General features: G+C 41.7%; 1 protein-coding gene across 6 annotated transcripts in view; it reads right to left on the bottom strand.

Annotated features, from left to right (window-relative positions):
- Nucleotides 1–18,224, bottom strand: part of ANKS1B (ankyrin repeat and sterile alpha motif domain containing 1B) — a 1,034,668-nt gene extending 1,016,444 nt beyond the window's left edge. For 3 of the 6 annotated variants that reach the window (XM_040980136.1, XM_040980153.1, XM_040980163.1), the window contains exon 1: nt 17,700–18,224. In XM_040980136.1, coding sequence (XP_040836070.1) covers nt 17,700–17,833 — 134 coding nt within the window. In that variant the 5' untranslated portion in view covers nt 17,834–18,224. The remainder of the gene's footprint in view (nt 1–17,699) is intronic. The other 3 variants (XM_040980144.1, XM_040980172.1, XM_040980129.1) reach the window with 2 other exon arrangements.
- Between the last annotated feature and the right edge of the window lie 4,033 nt (nt 18,225–22,257).

The raw sequence follows: 22,257 nt of genomic DNA, 5'->3' as shown, positions 1-22,257 counted from the left end.
ATCAGGCACTAACACAGGGTCTGGAGCCAGATGTTTCACCTCCTTTAAAACTTAACCAAATGCAAACAGGGAAAACAACATTTACCTCAAAAATTTGAGGTGACAAACGGCAATGTGATATACCAATCAGACTAGCTTATACTTGATGTTCAATGAGCATTTGCTTTCCCTTACTCCAATCCCTTTAAAGATTCATTCACTTCTACTGGAAAGGCAGATCTGCAGAGAGAAGGAGAGACAGACAAAGAGCTTCCATTTACTGGTTCATTGCTTAAATAGCTGCAGCAACCAAAGCAGAGCTGATCCAAAGCCAAGTACTTCCTTAGGACTCCCACGTGGATGCGGAGTCCTAAAGTTTTGGGCATCCTCTACTGCCTTGCCAGGCCACAAACAGGCAGCTGAATGGGAACTGGGGCAGCCAGGACACAAACCAGCGCCCATATGGAACCCTGGCACTTGCAAAAGGAGGATTAGCCAACTAACCCATCACGCTGTGCCCATTTGCCTTCCCTTTTTTTCCAAACCTGGTATGCACCTACTGAGCAAAATTACCTCTTAATTCGTTCTTCTCTTTGCTTTCTTTCTTCACTTAATTGTTTTTAGCTCCTCTCTATTTTATTGCCTCTTCATTCATTGCTTAATTCATCGGGAGTGACAAAGAATATGAACTACCACTGCCTGTCCCCAAAGATCTTCCAGGCCTCTCTGGAATCTGTAGTACAAAGTAGATGCTACAGTTCCAAATTTGCCTTTATCCTAAAAATAATGTGACTTCTGTTTTTTTCTCCCTACATTGCTGATAATGTCCCACTCCAATACTGAGGACAAAACTTGGGCCTGAGTCAAGAAGCCCTGATTTCTAAATGCAACTCTGTTATTTACTTAGTCAAGTTATTAAGTATCTCTGAGTCTCATCGTCCCACAAACTAACAAGTCCAGCACAAAGAGCACAGTCGCTAGCACCTATGTGCTTTCATAAATTACACTTAATTATTCTAAGCACTGAGGTTGCTAACCAACATTATGTTACTAGTCAACAACTAATTCAAAAAACACAGTCCAATTCATGTGTCATTAGCATGTGCTCTATTCCTTGCATACTCACTATTTCTTCAATAACTTTCTGAATGGACTCATGAACATGTTCTAGGCATAAAATTATAATATTTGTAGAGAGCTTTAAAAAGATAATTAAGCCAAGACCTCAGACCTAAAGGAATTCAGGGTCTCGGGAAAGGCAAATATAAGCAAACAATTAGAATGCTAAGTTCTTAGTGCTAAAAACAGGTACTGTATATAAGTTGCCAGGGAAGCATTGGAAATGGAGACTAGGAAGAGCTCCCCAGAAGTCATGATTATACTAGATGTGAGAGGTTGAACAGGGCTACATGCACACAGGGAAAGATGGATATTCATGGGGGTAGCAATAGGTGAGTCTATGGTACCTGCTAACAATACCAGGCACAGCAAAGAAAGGCAGTCAAAAAAAATGAGGCCGGCAGGAAGGGACCAAATCACAAAGAACCTGAAATGAATGCCAAAGAGTCTGTCCTTTAAAGCAGTGGAAAGCCACCAGCATGTTCCTAAGTCAAAGAGTAATACATTTTAGGCGATTCCTATAATAGCGTGAGAAGGAAGAGATGGATAGGGTTAGTACTGGAGGTGGTGACAACGAACTGATGCGAGTAAGGTCAAGCACGTTCTAGTATTTCTGGCTTACATAAATGGCAGCTCCCTACCAACAAAGGAGTCACATAAGGGACAGAGAAAAACCATGGGCAAAGTTAATGAGCATTTGAGTTCCACGCTTCCACCGAGGGGGAGACGGTTCAGTAGGGCACTGGAGAAAGTAAATTTAGAGTATGAGAAAGGAATGGATTAGAGCTTCAGGTTTAGGATAGAATATTTTTAATATTTTTTTAAACCAAAATAATTTTATGTGGTAAGAAAAATCCCAGTCTGTTGCTTATTTTGAATAAACGGTTTCTAAATTTTTATTTTTTTGGAAAGGTAAAGGAATGGGGAGAGAGGGATAGTAAAAAGAGACAGCAAATAAGAGAGCTGTCTCTCAATGGTTCACTCCCAAACACACCTGCAACAGCAGAAACTGGGCCAGGCTGAAAACGAGAGCCCAGTGCAATCCAGGTCCCCCATATGGGTGGCAGGGAGCCAATCGGACGGGCTGCCTCCCAGGAGGCACACTGGCAAGAAGCTGCAGCTGGGAGCATAACCGAGTCCCCAATCTGGGCTCCCTGATATAAATGTGGACATCCTAAGCTGCATCTTAACAGCTGTACCAAATGTCCACCCCCAAGGAGCATGCCTTTTAAAAGAAATGTCATTTGTTTGAACTACTCTCCTAATTTCAAAAGAAAAGATTACACATTTAAAACCTTAAACTATGAACTGCATATAGATTTTAGCACAAAAAAGAAATGTATCAATATACCTAATGAAAATAATAAATTTGCCTATTATTTTTCTCCAGTAATCTAACTTAATAATAAAAGGACATTCTTAGCTATATAAATTAAACATATTTCCAAAATAGTGTTTTCATAGCCAGAAAAAAACAGAGTTCTTCACCTTCTGAATATACATGTGTGTTTAATTTCCTGAGTAAACATTAGTTATATTTGACACTAAATGAAATCAAATCCACTAAAGAAGTTAAGAAATCTTTAAATTTCCATGAGCAACATACCTCACTTAAAGAATCTAGTCAAAACCTTATTATAAGGGACTGAAACTCAATGTCATATCAAAATTTTAAATAACATCATGCATCCCTCCATTTAATAAATTATTTCAAAATCAGGTCACAATTGACAGACACACTATCTTGGGCAGACGGGAGAGAGTAGATAAGCAGGGAAAATTTCCTTTTCTCTACTGAAGCATGTCCACCAACTGTCATATCTGGAAAACAGCCAAAATGAGCACTTTATTTGCAAAAAGAACAGGAGATTTTAACTATGAATAAAATGTGTAATATATAAATGCGAAAATATAGATTTAAGGTTTTCATGTGTGGGTATTTAGAAATAATGTTTCAAAGACACATATTAAAAACACAAGTTTAATCATGTTACAAAGTTTCTAAAGCCAAATGTAGAAATCTGAGAATCACTGTTGATAAACTTTACGGTTTTCTAGGCTGTATCCCCCTATCCAGGACATTCCCTGATACACTTCCAAAACAATCTGGCTGTACAGGTATTTAACTGAATTAGTCACATAAAGTACCTTGAGAAAACCATGATAAAACCATGACCAAACCTTGTCTCTCTCACTTAGCCTTCCTTTCCTTAAGCATCCTACCTTTCTCTTTCCTTAGTCACAGAGCATTTTCTAGTTTCCTGGCCACAGCATTTAGCAACAAAAGCTGACACAGCCAAGTTGCTGAGGCAAAACAGCTAAACTTTCAAGAAAGCAAATCGGAGAGAAAAGAATCAGGGAACCTAGAAATGTTAACCACTAAAAAGGAAAAAAGAGAAATCTTGGAATGTGTCTGATCTTTGTAAACTTATAATTAGATAATGTTCCTACTGCAGGTCTGAGCTCAGAGTCAACTAAGAATGCACAAGAGTCTCTTATCACTGATCAAAAATAGATGCATATTTAAAAAATAGTAACTACGGAAAAGAGAAAAGGTAGGCTACAGTTTTTGAGTGACTTTGCAATTACAACATTGCTCCTAAGACCACTGTGGCCTTGGGTACAGTGCCTGATTCTATCACATGTTCTGGTTCTTTGAAGAAGCCAAGCGTAACATATAGAAAAAGTGTGAAACATAAAGCACAGAAAGACCACTGGTTTGAGTGTATACATTCAAGAAATTCACAAAATAGTTGAGGTAAAAAAAACAAAACAAAACATTTCTTGCACATGCTCCTTTTCTGAGTTTTGTCTCCTTCGCCTCATCCCACCACACCGGTGGCCCCAACTGTGAAACTGGACTGAGACCTTCTAGATCATGCTACAAGACCCCATTCTTCCACTCATCCACTCCCCTTCCCCAGCCTTGCTGCCTTCTTTCCCAGTTTTCCCAATGGCCTGGCAGTTTTTAAGTTTTCCTTGATTACAGGACACTGACTTCTCATATTTCCCTTGAAGAACAAGCAAGCAAGACTTCCAAGGAATATTACAGATCTGTTCTATCCATGAGAGAAATGATGGTAACATCATGGATTGGACTGCTGAGAAAACAAGTATCTATTAGTGCCAATATGCATAAGATTGGGAGAGCATTTAAATGCTAACATGGGATAGCTAAGACAAGTTGCTGCATAGTTCCTTGTTTTGCCAATGAATGCCACAAATTCATGTCCAAGTTAGGAACAACTTCTGTTCATGTTAAAGGTCTCTATAAAAATAGGACAGCGAGGTACAAATACTGCGAAAAGGCTGTGTGTTATTACTAGAAGCATTAATTATGAGAAAACAAGAAGGTTAACAAAGAACGGGGCCCTTTTCACCAAGATGGCACCGAAGGGAAAGACGGAAGCTCCTAACACCCCTCCTCCCTGCTAAGCCTAAGGCCGAGAGGCCAAGCCCCTGAAGACAAGAAGGTGATTCTGTATCTACAGCCACCAGAAGAACAAGACAGCACGTCATCCACCTGCTGGCAGCCAACATGCCACACCTGCGGTGGCAGCCCAAGTACCCTCGAGAGAGCGCCCCTCAGGAGAAACAAGCTTGACCACTACGCCATCATCAAGTTTCCCCTGACCACAGACAGAAGACAACAACACGTTTGTGTTCGTTGTGGATGTCAAGGCCAACAAGCACCAGACCAACTAAGCTGTGAAGAAGCTATGACACTGATGTGGCCAGACTCAATCTCCTGATCAGCCCTGATGTTCTGGATGTCACCAACAAAATTGGGATCATCGAAACTGCATCCAGCTTTTTACATCTAAATATGTGTTTTTCACCATAAAGAGAGAAAGAATAGGAGCCATCATCTCTTTCTATTATTCTTTACATTAAGATACTACTCTTTACATTAATTACATCATCTCTAATCCGGCCCTGTTTACTTCTTAGGCAGTAAAACTAGAATTCTGACCACTTTTCCACAATCCTACACAAGGAAAGCAACAAGGGATAATGCTGAATATTTTTTTCTGGAATTTGGCATGAGAAGCTGAATGATCTTCCAAAGCATAGAAAATTAGTGCAATGAATTATTCCTGCAATACTCTCAATGACTTTTCTCATTTTTTTATGAGAACCATCTTATTTTTACAGCTGTAGAAAATGTTTACTGAGAGTTTCCTGGAAGTTTCTTTGCTTAGGTATATTTCTAAGAATTACAGATTCCTATTTAAAATATATGTATGTGTGTGTAGATTATTTACTATCCTGGTTCATTTGGAGCAATTATTTTTTTAATAAATCTTATACATATTTCCTATCTTTTAAAATACACTTGGTCAGTTTCTGAACATAATGTTTATGTGACATTTTAAAAATCTTAGTGAGAATATTGGACCTGACACAGTAGCCTAGTGGCTAACGTCCTCACCTTGCACACGCTAGGATCCCATATGGGCACTAATTCATGCCCTGGCAACCTGCTTTCCATCCATCTGCTTGCTTGTGGCCTGAGAAAGCAGTGGAGGACTGCCCGAAGCCTTGGGACCCTGTACCTACATGGGAGACCTGGAAGAAGCTCCTGGCTCCTGGCTTCAGATCCAGCCATTGTGGCCACTTGGAGAGTAAATCAACAGACAGATCTTTCTCTCTGTCTCTCCTCCTCTATCTTTCTTTCCGATAAAAATAAATAAATCAAAAAATCATAGTGGGAATATCATAGGACAAGAAAACCCACCTACTAAAACCTTCATCTCTTATCAAATTCTACAAATCGGGCCCTGGCGCGATAACATAGTGGTTAAAGTCTTTGCCATGAATGTGCCAGGATCCCATATGGGCACCAGTTCTAATCCCAGCAGCCCTGCTTCCCATCCAGCTCCCTGCTTGTGACCTGGGACAGCAGCTGAGGCAGCCCAAACCCTTGGGAGCCTGCATCCGCGTGGAAGACCCAGAAGAACTCCTGGCTCCTGGCTTCAAATTGGCTCAGCTCCAACCACTGCGCTCACTTGGGGAGTGAACCATTAGAAGGAAGATCTTCCTCTCTGTCTCTCCTGCTCTCTGTATATCTGCCTTTCAATAAAAATCAATAAATCTTAAAAAAAAATTCTGCAAATCCAACTTCCTCAGGGAGTTACTATCTCCATGCATCTGTAACCCTTTTCTGCATTATCATCATCTTACTGAAATTCTTGACAATGTATTCTACTGACATGTCTAAACAAAGACCTTCAGCTAAACAGAGCAAAATATATTTTTTCAATCTAAAGAACTAAACTATGTCAACAATATATATGAAAGGGAAAAAAGCATTAAAAATGCAAACTGTTGACCAGCTTAACAAATTATCATCACATCCCCTCCAAAATGCACGAAGAATTGCCGTCCAGGAGAACTACCACACAATACTCGGCCTTTGGCTCTCACCTTCACCTTACCTAAAACTATTAGTCACCCATTGACTCATTTTCTTCCAGTACAAAGTATCACATGCCTTGCTGACTTGGAAAGATGTTACTATTGTTGTCATCACTCCCATCATTATCACAGATAAAAAAGAATATTATGTTACTATCCTCCACTTCCTCTTCCACTATCTCTGTTTTCCTCCCTCCTCATTTCTCTTCTCTTCCTGAACAATTCCATCCTTGAAGCCATTAAGCAAGGCAGGCAGAGAAAACCAGACAGCCATATCAGTGAAAAGAAGAAAGCTGAAGTGGCCAATTAGGAGGATAGTGCCCAAGCCAGAGGAGGAGGATGTCCACACCAGAGCAGCCTCGCTTGGCAGATGAAGGAATAGTCTGAAACAGCTTTAGCTCTCTCATTTGTGTTGGAACAAGCAGTTTGACACTGAACCACTATAAAGTGCCTTGAATGCACATGCAGGCTCCAGAATCCCTCGCAGCATCCCTCCCCTCACAAGGTTTCCTTGCCTGCTTTTATGATTCCAAATCAACTGCCTGATAAAGTAATTCACTGAATATAGGGAATGATGTAGCCAGTCATACAAGGTCATTTATTATCAGTGCCACAAGGTTCTAATTACTGGACTCTTCAGCTGATTCATTTCCTATAGATAGCATTGTGATGTTCAGGGTTTCTTTCTTTCCCAGGAACTCCAGATAAATAGTGAAAGGTAAGTGTCAGGGCCAGCCAGCACTGTGGCTTTGCAGGCTAATCCTCCACTTGCAGTGTCAGCATCCCATGGAGGTGCCAGCTGAAATTCTGTCTGCTCCATTTCCAATCCAGCTCTGTGTATGGTCTTTGAAAGCAGCAGAGGATGGCTTAGGTCCTTGGGAGACCCAGGAGTCCCTGTTTCTTGTGGCTTCACATCAGCACAACTCTCTGGCCACTGCATCCATTTGCGTAGTGAACCAAAGGATATAAGGTTCTCTGTCTCTCCTCTCTGTGTAAATCTGCCTTTCAGATAAAATAATTCTTGGGGAAAAGAAAAAGTAACTCACCTACAGCTGGCTTCCAAACTGACTGAAGCTCACACGTACTTCAACATTCCCCAAAGGACATGATAGCAACAAGCAATCGGAGGACAACCATGGACATTGCAGGCCAGCCATGATGCATGGTCACGAGGTGAAAATCCTCTCAAGCCCAACTCTGTAAGCACCTTTACCTTCACCTGAGAGGTAGTCCAAGAATGAAGTGATACTTGCCAGGATCCTTGCTCTACACTTAGTGGCAAATGCATTCATTCTGCCACCATCCTGATTACCAGCAACTGGCGATTTATACGTCAAAAGCAATTCTAGTTTTAGGGTATATTCTGTACCACATTTGGCATTCATGTGCTATCAAGAGACAAATTCTCATATTTTAAAAGTCATGACAGGCACAAGATCAAAAATCATGCAGGAACTAAATATGCTATTATACAACTATTTTAAAAACATACATTCTATATACAGGAGAAATATATGAGCATTTTAACCTGGGTCAGACATTTATTCCTTAACAAACTAGAAAGGAACATAGCACCACAGAAAGATCTATAATCAGAAATATTTGAATTCCTTTTTAAAATTTATTTCTATTGGAAAGGCATTTTACAGAAAGAAGCAGAGACATAGAGAAAGATCTTTCATCCACTGGTTCACTCCCAGATGACCACAACAGCCAAAGCTGAGCTGATCCAAAGCCAGAAGCTCTTCCAGGTCTCCCACATGGATGCAGGGTCCCAAGGCTTTGGTCCATCCTCCACTGCTCTCCCAGGACACAAGCAGGGAGCTGGATAGGAAGTGGAGCAGTTGGGATATGAATTGATGCCCATATGGATCCTGTTACTTGTAAGGGGGAGGATTAGTCAATTAAGCCATTGTGCCAGATTCAGAAATATCTGAATTTCAATCTTGGATCTGTATTCACTAGTTTTATAACTTTGAGCAAGTTATTCATACTTCCTGGTCCTCTGTTAGATTAAAAATAGGATTAGTAATAATGACTTTGCAGGATTATTGTGGAGACTGAATATAAAGCATGTAGAGTGGTCAATATAAAGCTGGGTATAAAATATTAGCACTTCTATTTCTAGATATGCAACATAAGAATGCACTCTTACGGAAAATAATACTTGTAAACATTACTTATATTAACAACAAGTTAAAAATCATCCAAATATCTAGCATTATGGGAAATGATTAGGTAATAAGAATCTGTGGGTCTCAGAAAAGGCATCTGTTAATGTACACTGGAGCCTGCATAGGACACCAGATACCAGAACAGAGTACAAAACAAATCGATCAACTACCCTAGCCAAGTGCTGACAGTGAAAATTTGGGCAAGTGGAGACGCTAAGGTGGACTATCTCAGCCAGTGGATTCTGGAGAGATTTCATTGTGCTTGGAATGGCGAGACTGGCAGCAATTCAGAACAGTTGAACTATCGAAACCACTTGAGCAGTGCCCTCAGAGCATGCCTCACATTGGGGACCCTGAGATGGTTGGGAGGGTGGGTATGGCTTCCCCCTTTGTCTCTGCCCTTCCAGCAGATACAAGGAGGAAAAAAGAAAATGTGGAAATAACGGTCGTACCCACCTTCCTGTAGTCTTTGACCCTTTGAGCCATAATCAACTAGGTAAAGATCATCAAAACTTTAAGAAAAGATGAAAAATCACAAAAAAATAGGTAATTCTGATGGAGATCTATGATAATTCTGCACTGCATAAAATACTATTATATCTTTAAAAGGATTATGATTCTAGTACCAGTGAAGATTTATGATATGCTATTAACTGGACAATTTAGGGGCTGGTGTTGTAGCACAGCAAGCTAAGTAGCTGCCTACAACACCAGCATCCAAAATGAAAACCAATTCAAGTCCCAGCTGCTCCACTTCCAATCCAGCTCCCTACTGCTGTGCCTGGGAAAGCAGATGATCCCCTAGGTACTTGGGCCGCTGCCACCCACATGAGAAACCAAGACGGAATTATGGGCTTGTCCAGCCCCAGTCATCATGACCATTTGGGGAGCAAACCAGGGGATCGGTATTCCTCTTTCTCTAAACTTCAAATAAGTACATTTTTAGAAAGAAAAAAGAAAAATTCTGGACACAAAATTGTAGGCTTTATTTATGTTTAAAAAATACTTAAGTTGTTTTACTAATAGGATCAGAAAGTTTTATGTCCTTTATTCAAAGTTTTTTTTTTAATTTTATTGTAAAGTCACATATACAAAGAGGAGGAGAGACAGAGAGGAAGATCTTCCGTCCAGTGATTCACACCCCAAGCAGCCACAACAGCCAGAGCTGCACCGATCCAAAGCTAGGAGCCCAGAGCCTCTTCCGAGTCTCCCACATGGGTGCAGGGTCCCAAGGCTTTGGGCTGTGCTCGACTGCTTTCCCAGGCCACAAGGAGGGAGCTGGATGGGAAGCAAGGCTGGCAGGATTAGAACCGGCACCCATATGGGATCTCATCATGTGTAAGGCTAACCATTAGGCTACCACATTGGGCTGCTTTATTTAAATTTTTAAAACACAGTCATATTATTATCATAAGTGAACCAATGAGAACAAAAAGAAAATGGGGGACAGGGAAGTCAAGGACTTCCACAGCTGTCAGGATAAAGTTCAAATTCCCTCAGTCTCCTCTGCACAGCAAACTACTTATAACTGCTCAAATTGCATTATTTGTTTTCACACACTTATTGAATATACAGCTTCTTCCGCCTCAAATGTCCTGTTCCCAACTTGTTAAAATGGAAAACACTCTTCCTACAAGATTAACCTATCACCTTCACCCTGAAGTTTCCCCTTGCCTATTCCTCCCAGGAGGAAGGAAGAGGGCCTCCTCCTTGTTCTCAGTGAGTCACTGTAGTACACATCCCATGGTATTTTAACTCTTTGTTTATATACCTGTCCCTTCATCCTACTTGTACTGGCATTGGCAGAGTTAATCTTTTTCAGTTTTAGAATCTATAAGATATCAAATACTTGTTGAAACAGTATGTGAGCATGCTTTGTTGTCACTATTTTTAGTTGTTAGTTCTTTACAAAAATTCTGATCCACTCTTGGTCTACTTAAATAGCACTTGATTCTCTGATTAATAAGTTTAATCTAAGGACACCATGATGCATAGCATAATACAAACTAATGAAAAAGCTTTCTAAAAATAGTGTAACCATTACAAATTCTTCGTTTTTTCCCTCTGATTACAGCTTCCAAGTTTTTTTTTCAATCTTTGAAATGACAGTCAATATAATCTACAGACAAAGAAACCTACATTAAACAATTCTGTTATATACTACCCTACTACTGAAGTTTACCAAGCCAAAGAACACCCCTGCATAATTCTCACTGCTCCCCCAAACACACACCCACTCATTCCCATGTCTCCACACTAGCAGGAAAACATCTACACCAAACAGAACTCTGTAAGTAAATATTCCAGTTTTTCAGTAGATTCAAAACACCATATATATATCTCACATATTTGTAAAAATGCATAATACATTTCAAATGCATATTAGTAATTTCTTAACAATCAAGAATCCAAAGTGACTAAGAATAAGTTATACAAGAGAAAGAAAACTTAAAGTTTAAGAAGGCTAACTGGGATCCTGGAGTCAACTTCAAATACCTACCCTGTACATTACGGAATAATGTATGTACGGAAGGTAACTTGCAACATGAAATTTCTTTAATAAAAATACATATGTAAGAATTTTAATTTTAAGCCACATTAGATGTTACAGTTACATAATTCTATTCCATATCTTTGTTGTTGATGATAAATGTTTAAGAAATAACTTCTGGCAATAAATACCATATTTTCCTTAGATGAATGTATATAAACCTAACAAAACTCTAGGGACAAATAAGCAGCAAAAGCCTTCTTTATCACTAGCCCCATAATACTCCATTTCTCAGGTATATAATCAAGTGTCTATCCCATAAGGGGGAGTATTTCGGGTCCTGGCTGTTCCAGTTCCAGTCCAGTTCCCTGCTTAGGAAAAGCAGTGTAGAGCCCCTGCTACCCCAGTGGGAGATTCAGCTCCCAGGTGGCTGTTGCAACCATGTGGAAAGGATGGTGTCTCTCATTCTCTTTCTCTCTGCAACTCTTTCAAATCAATCTTCAACAGAAAGAATGGACCAGCTGAGTAGCAGTCACTGGCTGGCTACTCTAGTTTACTGCTATTTATCATCCTCCCAATTCTGAAGAGGAAGCTGAAATCCGTGCCCAGTGGAGAAAGAGGTCAATATTCCATTCCCTCTCCTCCTTCCTTACTCCCCATCAAGCAGCTGGCACTGCACTGTTCACTCTGGCAGACACAGCTCCCTGAACATAATGATGCAATCATCGCTTCAAACATCATTACTATCTAAAATAGATAACCCACTTGCAACTTGACTATTTTTATAGATACAAGTTTCATGCAGCTTAACCAACTCTGTTTTATTCCCTGAAAAGTGATTTTTTTTGTACGAAGGTGTCAATAACTACAATTACCCAAATAGATGTGAAAATTGCAACAGATCTCAGTTGTCTCTTATTTGCCTGCACCAATGACCAAAAACTTCATAAAAGCTGAATCCTGAATCCCAAAATTTTATAAACTTTTTATGTTTTTGTTGGCCAGATTTATTCCACATTCTTACTAATCTGTGCTTTCACACAGGCATTTTTTTTAAGATTTATTCTTTTATTGGGAAGTCATATATACAGAGGAGGAATGACAGAGAGGAAGATCTTCCATCCGCTGACTCACTCTCCAAGTGGCCCCAATGGTCAGTGCTAAGCTAATCCAAACCCTGGAGCCATGAGCTTCATCCTGGTCTCCCATGCAATTACAGGGTTCCAAGGCTTTGGGGCTGTCCTCCATTGCTTTCCCAGGCCACAGGCAGGGAGCTGGATGGGAAGTAGGGCTGTCAGGATTAGAACCAGCACCCATATGGGATCCCAGCACATGCAAGGCAAGGATTTTAGCAGCTAGATTACCATGCCAGGCCACACACATAGGTATCTTAGGAATTGAATTGTTTAAACTCAGGAATTTATTAAATAATCTTTTTGTAGTACTCAACACTGAGGCAGTAAGGAAATCAAATGTATTTGAGGCACTAACAAATTTTTACTGCCATTTTGGAACAAAAGCAATCCTTAAGTCTAGACTCAGGCAATAATAATAATATACATTTTAAGACTGAATCATTTTTGTTTAGGACAAAAAGTAATTGTCACAAGGCAAGAGAGGTTTTAAAAGGTTTTTCAGCTGTTACATGAAAGATGTAAGTAAAATTAAATTTCACATGTACTCTGGAGCAAGAGGAGGGGAAACTCCATTTGAATACTCCAATGAGCTTTGAGGAGCTGATTTCTTTAATGACAATAGAGGGTAGTGAGGGGGTATGACTGAAAACAAACATAAAAGAGAAACTTATATTCATCCAGAAAAGAGGCAAATGTCTCCAGCTAGGTTTAGGAAAGGGAGAAGGTAAACAAACAATTCTTAATGTAACTTCAAGATCTAACAGAGCAGAACCGCAACGGTTTCAGAGCACTGGAGGATTTCCCGCAATATGTAACAATACCAAGAATCTGATTCTACTTTGTTCCTACCTTCCCTAGTGAGAATCATTTTCAAACAGGAAAAGATAAATAATGTTAGATTACTGAAGCTCCAGAGATCATAAGAGACACATAGCTGATTTACATAAGTGTTAAGTATCCATTCCTAGAAGAATTAGATACAAGAAGGCAGAGGGAATTCTCATCAATATGAGGAATTATCAGTGGTTCATTACCAGATAGAGAGAAGAATAAAGTAGCCTGATTTGGGTGGAATTTACAGACTTGCTACTGAAGAAGCAGATCAAAGAAATGGCATAAAAGAACATAACATGGATCTAGAAAGGTCACAGATAAAATATCTCACAATATTTTCACAGGCATAAAGTAGAAAAGTAGCTGACAGTTTCATTAAGTGGCTTTAATGTTTGGGAAAATGCTCCGTATAAAGTTTGCTACTTTAAAATTTATACTAAGCTCAGGATAGGTTCTTTGGGAATATGTCAGGTGTTTTAAACCCTGGTTCTAGAAAAAAGTGCTTATTAAAGTAACAAATGATGCAGAGAAGTTAATATGCTAAAGATAGACTCAGCAACTGAAGAAATCTAGGGAGGTCACCAACACAAACTGAAACAAATTAGAGGAAATGTAAGGGGATTAATTTAAGGGCAACAAACACATTCACAAGTACATGGCTTCACAGGCCCATAGTGGGAACAAAAGGACCTGGAAGTGTTAACTCAGAGACAGTGAACACCACGACATGCTCAGAAATTCTTGACATGAGCCTGACGCTGTGGTGCACGGGTTAAGCTGCTGCTTGCGATGCCAGCCAGTTCTAAGTCCTAGCCCCTCAGCCTCTGCTCCTGCTTCCTGCTAATGCACACAGCGGATAAATTAGACTACTTTGTATTGGGTCAGAAAGCCAACCTAGCACCAATTTCTGGAAATCATTGCAGTTAGACTTTAGCTCAACAAAAAAAGAGACTTTTTTTTAAGAAAGTAGAGCTGCCCAAAACCACAGAACAATTCTAGTCAGTGCAGTGCTTAAGACAGTACATCATCTGCGATGCCGGTGCAAAATTCTCACCACATAATTAGGTAATCCTTTGCCTACAAGCACTAGCATCCCATATGGGCACCACCAGTTCGTGTCCCAGCTGTTCCACCTCCCACCCAGCTCCCTGCTTGTGGCCTGGGACAGCACCAAAGGATGGTTCAAAGCCTTAGGACCCTGCACCTGCATGGGAGACCTGGAGAGGATTCCTGCCTCCTGGCTTCGGCTCAAATGTAGTCGTCACAGCCATGTGGGGAGTGAAACAGTAGATGGAAGATCTTTTTTGTCGCTCCTCTATGTAAATATACCTTTTCAATAATTTTTTAAACTTTTTTAAATAAGTAAGGTCATAAAAAATAGTTAAGTACTTCAGAGAGGCTTAGAAAGGTTTTGCATTTATTCAAGGACATGCTTTTGTTGTCGACACATCATCCTTTATAATGCTACTATTCACTTGGTGATAACATGTCATCAAAAACATCTTCAGGAAAGCTCTTACCCAATAAATTCTCAAAGGAAAGAAATTATGCATTTTAGGTAAAACAAAAATAATTACAAAATTTAGGATTTTTAAAGTATATTATTCATGGTAAACATCTTCAAATTAGAGTATCTCAGTATTTTGTGTGCCTTAAACTTTTGTGACTAAAATAAATTCAGTATCACTGAAGACATGGTAAGACAAATTTAAAACACAGGATTTCACATCTTTGCCTTTCTAATTATGTGACCTTGAGAAAGCTCTTAATCTTCCTGTCTCTTTAGTCCTTCGTCTGTGATATGAAGAGTGACTTCTTGAGGTCAATGTAAGAAGTGAATGAGATGATACCTGTAAACAGGTAGTACAGGGCCTGACACTACTATCACACAACACAGGTGTGAGTAGGGAAACATGCCTGACTTCTTCCACAATTCATTCCAAAATCCTGAAAGATGCCCACGTGTCATTATGTTCAGTGGTGAACAGAGGAGTACATTTCCCATTACCCTGCAAGTAGATTTCTAATGACAATCATTTGTGAATAGGGTGACCACTAAATAAAATGTGCCTTTTTAGAAATCTCATTTTATGAACAGACAACCCCAAGAACAAAATTCCAACTCCCAAATTGCAACAGCCATTCCCTTTAATGACAACATTTGAGTTGTTGGGTTAGTGGGAGAGCAAGTTTAAAGGTCAATGGTTTTCTAATTTTTACAACTTGGAACAAACTACTTTAAGGAACACATGTTTTTAGTTTCACCGTTTTGGGGTTTTTTTTTTGTTTTTTTTTTTTTTTTGCTTTTACATGCATTTCTTGTTGTAGAACTACTACTGCTACCTCTGACAAGCAAAGAGATGTACACTGTGAGCCACAATTCTGGAATTCGTTTAATGTCTTTCAACATTAAGTGCTGTGGGCCACCATGTTGATTCTTTGCTTAGGTTTGTCAGCATCAAATAGCAGGTAGCCTACTAATATATTTGATATCTATCCTTGTTTTTTTTTATGACACACTGGAACAGGATCATTGAAAAGATGTTTGCCTTTGAATTCTGTCTTCTTTGAAATTAAATTCTCAAAAAACTTTCCCAAAAATTCCATTATTCGGTTATTTGAGAAACTTCCCTCAGCATATAGGCTTCTTGCCATAGTTGTTTTTTTTAAGATTTATTTATTTTTATTGGAAAGGCGGATATGCAAAAGAGGAGAGACAGAGAGGAAGATCTTCCATCCACTGATTCACTCCCCAAGTGACAGCAACAGCTGGAGCTTAGAGAATCCAAAGCCAGGAGCCAGGAGCTATTCCAGGTCTCCCTTGCGGTGCAAGGTCCTAAGGCTTTGGGCCATCCTCAACTGCTGTCCCAGACCACAAGCAGGGAGCTGAATGAAAAGCAAGGTCGCTGGTATTAGAACCAGCAAGCATATGGGATCCCGGGTGTGCAAGGCGAGGACTTTAACCACTACGCTATCGTGCCGAGCCCGCCAGTTATTTTTATAACCAATGGATGCATTAGTAAAAGTATTCCTCTTACCTGTCATTGAAAAATGCAATGATATTAGTTGCTTTTCTATAAATAACCTGTGCCTAAAGACACTCAGTTGAGTTGTAAACTGAAATATGCACACACTGTGTTTGAAAATAAAAATATTCGACAAGAGAATACACAAACGAGTCATCATTCTAAAACCTATTGGAAAAATGTCCCATAAATATTCATTGCTCTGAAATGAACTGTCATTCCAATACAATGTCACTGTCGACAAATACGTATAACATACATGGCTTCCTTTTTTTTAAATCTCAGCAAATATTTACCAACTAAACGCATTTCACTGTAATATGCACTTCTCATTTTCTCATTAGCCAGTATTGTAATGAATTGCACTATCCAACCAGTAAGACCTTTGAGAACTTACACAGAATACAATGTTATCAGTCAGAAGTTTGCATTAACCACAAAAGAGGCCCATGAAAGTTTTCAAAAATCAAGGGAAAAAATTCATCTGAGCTTTTTAAAGTTTTTGCAGAAAGAATAGATGGATTGCCCAAGAGACAATGAACGATGATTCCAGGAATATCCAGGACAAACTGAATAGCCGCGATTTTACAAACTAACAGAGCATTCCTTCAATTTTATCTAATGAATACTTGCCAGGCTTCCTCCGTCCCAGCTGAGTTCATTTGCCTATCAATTCAAGTTTTAAGTTTCTCAATTATGCAGATCAACTCTGCTACTCCCAAGGTACCAACTATGGAATAAAGACCTTGCCTTTTTTTAACCGTCGTCTTTGAAACAAACTTGGAGTGATATTTCTTTCACCTGCAGCATTTTCACACTGGAAGGCCTCCACGATGGGTTTACTGCCCCAATCCTGACCTGGCGCGCTTCATCCTAAGCTAAAATGACCAAGTTTCAGCCGGATCCATCCTAGTACTGCAACTAGTGCTGGGGCTGCGTAATCGGCCTCATCAAGTTTGACACACACACACACCATGTACTTATGACATCTCATCAGGAGGTTCACCCTCTTCATCTGAGAAAGGGGGATCATAACCCACAGCACAGCAAAAGCTTTCTGCAAGAGACCAGAGCAGCAAACCCAAGGCTGTGGCTGTTGCAGGGTAACTGTATGCACGCAATAGCTTCCTTGTCCGTTTTATTTAAATAGACCAAAAAAAAAAAAAAAAAGAGGAGGGGGGCGGGATTGGAAGCTGCAAATAACATTGCAATAAACAGATAGAAAGAGAAAGCAGGTGGAACGCCAATTTTCATCACTCGCACCTGCACAAGTTCTGCAGCACAGCTCGGAGAAAAGTAGCTGACTGACGCATTGATGGAAGGCTATTTTCAAATTCCTCAAAGAACCTGAAGCACCAGCTCGCCTAGGAGGTTCATGCCTCCTCTCCACACACACCAGTCTGTTTTCCTATCTAATTTAAGAATGAATCGCTGGCAGCCAGCAGGTGCAAGAACCGTGAGGAGGAAGGCGGACGGTTCCATCACAAAGCATACCATCCCCGGACCTGGAGCCCGTCCTTACCTTAGCAGATTAGACAGGGGCAGGGGTCCGGATCCACCGCCCAGGATCCCTCCTTTCCTGCCAGAGAGGAGTTTCTCCACCAGAGCCACATTTCCAGTGCGAGCAGCTTCCAGCAGCTCCTGGTCCTTCCCCATAGTCTCTCAGCGACTCCCTCCACAGAGTCCTTCCCCTCCTCGGGTCCTCTTCCCCGCCCACCCCCCACTCCCCCAAAATCCTCGGCCCTCCCCGCCCCACCCCGAAATCCTGCGAGGGCTTCCGCACGGAGAGCTGCCTGCAGCCCCACGCCGGGAACACCACTCTCTCAGTCCTCTTCGGGGCGCAGCTTCTACAATGGGGAGCAGACCGTGTCTTGCAAAGGGGGGGGGGGGGGGCAGCCGAGCCGGGAGCCGCGACGCGCCCCCCGCGGCCAGCCACTCCCCTGAATTCTCGAGGCCTTGTCCCCGCGGGTGGAGCGTGAGGGGCTGGTGGGGGGGACCCGGCGGGGAGGCGGTGCTTTGGAGGAGCGGGAGGGGGACGGTGAGGACTCTCGGGCGGGCGCGACAGCGGCCCACGCTCCCTCACGCCCGGGCCCGGGGCTCGCCTCAGCGTCCGCGCCCGGGGCTCGCCTCAGCGTCCGCGCGGGCCGGCTCGGCGGTTCCGCGGCCCGCAGCCGGGAGGAGCGCGGCGGAGCGGCGGCGGCGGCGGTCGTGGCCCGCGCCGAGGCCGGGCGGTGCGGCCGGGCGGGAGGGCGCGCCGCGGCGGGCGCGTGCCGAGGGCGGCGGCGGCGGCTGAGAGAGGCCCGGCGCGGGGGGCGTGTGCGCGCGCGGGCAGGTGCGGCCCGCCGTCCGGCCTGAGGTGGGCGGGCGGGGGGCGGGGCGCAGGCACGAGATTCTCTCCGTGTTCGTGGGCGGAGACCCTCCCTCTTCCAGTCTCCTTGGAGGAGGTTTAACTCTGTGAGGACTGGAGTTCTCCGGGCTGCCGCGTTCCCCACGCGTCGGGTCGGTCACGGCGCTGAGGGAAAAATCCTCCATGGCGCGGGGGTTGGCGAGGTTGGGTAGGGACCCTGGGTCCAGACAACTTGACTGGCCCTTCAGCGACCCTCTCCTCCTCCTCGGAAGAGACTGAGCTGTCTGCCTGCCCTTGGCTGAGAAGCAGAGCTTTGTTTCATCCTACTTTCCACGGCACTGCTCGCTGAGCGGTTTGTGACTGTTCCACTTTGGCTAGGGTCTTTCATCAGCCCCTATGTTCATGGAGCGTTGGAGATCTGCTGACTTGTGAAAGTATCAGGGAGAAAGCCCTCATTGAAAATTCCTCCACATCCGCACTGGGGGGAAAATATATAAATGGGCATGGATTAGAGATCCACTTTAATTTGCATACATCATCAGCAATTCATTGTGCGTGGTTGGCTTGATTCCGTGAGATGCTTTCCTTGCCCATGATGGAGAATATACAATTATTGTCTTTTGAAACTTCCTGTGGCACCTTGTGCTTTGCAGTATCCTTGAAATAGACCTCATAAATGTTAACTTGTTGATAGTCACTTGGAAGGAAAAGGACATACTGGGCACCTGGCTGCCAGCAACCTCAGTGAACTGAGTATTACACCATCCCCATTTTAGACATGAGGAAACAGCAATTCGGAGCGGCACAGAGTAGGGGACTGAGTAAATCCTGACCCCAGAAATGACTCATTGGAGACACCGTACCCTTCCCCAGGCCAGTGAAATGGACAAGATTATACTCAGCATTTGCTGAATAGTTTCTGTATCAAGCACCATACCAAGTGTTTTCCTTAATTTATCTCAACCTCCCACAGTAATACCTGTTTATCCAGATGAGGAAACTGATGAGCAGCTGGAAAGGAACTGAGCCGAGGCGCAAATCAGGCACCGCCTGCTTACTCAAGGCAAAATTTCCAAGCACAAAACTGGGGTGGATGCATATGATATTCAGACAGCAGGAAAAAAACATGCATTTTGAACATTTTTATACAGTTTAATATTCTCAGCTTTTATTTCAATATTTCAAAATAAATGCTGGCTACCCAAGAGGTTTCCAGAAGGAAGCAGGGTGTGTGTGTGTGTGTGTGTGTGTGTGTGTGTGTGTGTGTGTGTGTGTGTGTTTCTCTGGCTTGTTTTAGAGAAAGGAAAAAAGTTGTGCTCCCATCTGCTGGTTCACTCCTCAGATTCCTGCACTGACTGAGGCTGGGCTAGGGCAAAACCGGGAGCCAGGAATGCAATTCAGGTCTCCCATATGCGTGGCATCATGTTAACCATCAATGCTACTCCCTTATTGCATTGATCCAAAGATAAGACGCAGGAGCTGAAGCCAGGAATTGAGCCCAGGTACCCTGATGAGGGAACATGGATGTTTTAAACACTAGGTTAAATTCAGTCTTAACCTTGAACTTGGTTTTGCTTGTAGAACCTTTTTTTAAAGACCAAAAGGTAGGGGTCGGAGGAGAAAAAGAGAAAGAAGCTCCCCAAAGCCAGGAGCTTCTTCCAGGTCTCCCACATGGCTCCAGGGACCCATGCACTTAGGGTCATCTCCCACTGCTTTCGCAGGGGCATTGGGTAGCGGGGGTGCAGGTGGGAAACTGGATTGGAAGTGGAGCAGCTGGGAATTGAATCAGTGCTACAAGAAGCAACCTAACTCCTTATGCCATAGGGATGGCCCTATCGAATCTATTTCAATCATGAGGAGATATGTGGCAATAATAATAATATCCCTGACATTATGGAACTGCTAGATCAAGTATGAAAAAACAAAAGAGCCCGGGGGTGTTAAATCATTTTGAAGATGGCATAGTGGGATCCTCCTTCCTCTTGCATAATGAATATGCTGTAAATATTCAGTTGTACAGAAGAAAATTTAAAGATCACAGTTTTCACAAACAGCATTTACTCATGGATGAGCTGGTGAGTAGATACCCATGAATTATCATTGTCAGAATCCTATAATCCCAATGGGAAAAATCATTTAGTAATACTTGTGTCAGTTCCATAATTCCAGCTACTCTACTGACATATGACACTGAAAGTCACTTTTTTCAACTCCAAACTCTTTTAGTTACTTTACAGCTTCTTGTTAAAAAAAAAAAAAAAAAAAAAAAGGATAAAGACTTTGGCTCTGTGGAAACTATCATGAATATTTAAAAATGAAAGCATTCTTCTAGAAACCCAAAGAGGCCAAATAAATACCTAGGTTTGGCTATTGTGTTGCTTTTTTGCTTGTGTGTTTGTTTATAAGATTGAGTGATTAAAAAGACTGAGAGAGAGGATACCTTCTATCCATTGTTTTACTCCTCAAATGACCACATCTGGTCCAAGTCACAGTGAGTATCCAGGAACTCTATCCTGGTCTCCAAAAATGGGCATCGGGGACCCAAGTACTTAGACCATCTGCTGTTGCTTTCCTAAATGCATTTGCAGGGAGCAGATCAGTATGTGGCAGCTGGCATTCCAACCAGCACTCTAACATGGGTTGCCTGTGTCTCCTGTAAAGAACTTATGTCTGATCGCCAATAAAACTTCCAACCCCAATATTCTCTTCTTGAAAAAAATATATAATATTAGGCAGAAATTTGGTATACGGTGATGACCCCACTTGAGATGTCCATATCTCCTACTGTTTAGAGTGTTTGAGTTGAGTCCTAGCTTGCCTCCCAGTTCCGACTTCCTGCTAATGCAGCAGATGATGGTGGGTAGCAGGTGAGGTGAAGGATGGCAGGTGATGTCTGAGTCAACTAGTTTGACCCTTACCACCAACATGGGAAACTGGATTGAGTACCCAAATCCTGACTTCACCCTGACTCAACCCCACATTATGTGGGCATTTGAGGAATGAACTGTCTGTCTTTTCACCTCTCAAAATGATTAAAACGTTTAAAAGTGTGTCATACTCATGTAAGTGTATCACGTATAGACAGACTCTTTGTCTCACTAGAATTAATCCTGAAGACAACATTATGAGATAGATGATATTCCTACAAAATTTCTGAACCATTCATATTAAAATCTGATGTACACAAACCTAATTGAAAATATTTTTTTTTTGCAAAGAGTTATTGCTCTGATATATTCAACTACAAGTCACTTCTCTTGGAGTTAATTAATGAAAGAAAGAACTAATGGTTGAGATTAGCCATAGGAGATCAAAGACACAGTGTATGGAAGTGTATTTTAAAAATAAATCTTCTTAGAAATAGAGAAACTGAATGAACATAAATCCAGATCAATCTTAAAATTATATAGCAATATCTATTTGCAGTCCACAAAAGGAAAAGAATAGATCTTGTAGTATGACATTATCAACCAAAATAAGACACCATAACCCTGCAATTTGAGTGGAGTTGTGGGAATCCTCAAGTTACTGTGATTCATGGGGCTAAAATAGGCAGCGTAAGTCAACAGGTCCAGATTATAGAATATGAAGATACCATGCTCTGGTTAGTAGACCAGGTTTTCTACCATCCACTTAGGTTTTCCCTGTGCCTGGCACAAAGTCTGATCCTTATCATCTTGAGGAAACTCAAAGCAAAATGTTGGCAACTTTTCTAAAGCCTTGTGATTTTAAG

The sequence above is a fragment of the Ochotona curzoniae genome, unplaced genomic scaffold (assembly GCF_017591425.1).
Source record: "Ochotona curzoniae isolate NIBS_2020 unplaced genomic scaffold, NIBS_Ocur_1.0 contig_1014, whole genome shotgun sequence".
In the NCBI taxonomy this organism is placed as follows: domain Eukaryota; kingdom Metazoa; phylum Chordata; class Mammalia; order Lagomorpha; family Ochotonidae; genus Ochotona; species Ochotona curzoniae.
Note: the sequence above shows the minus strand (reverse complement) of the source record. Positions and strands in the feature narration are given on the sequence as shown.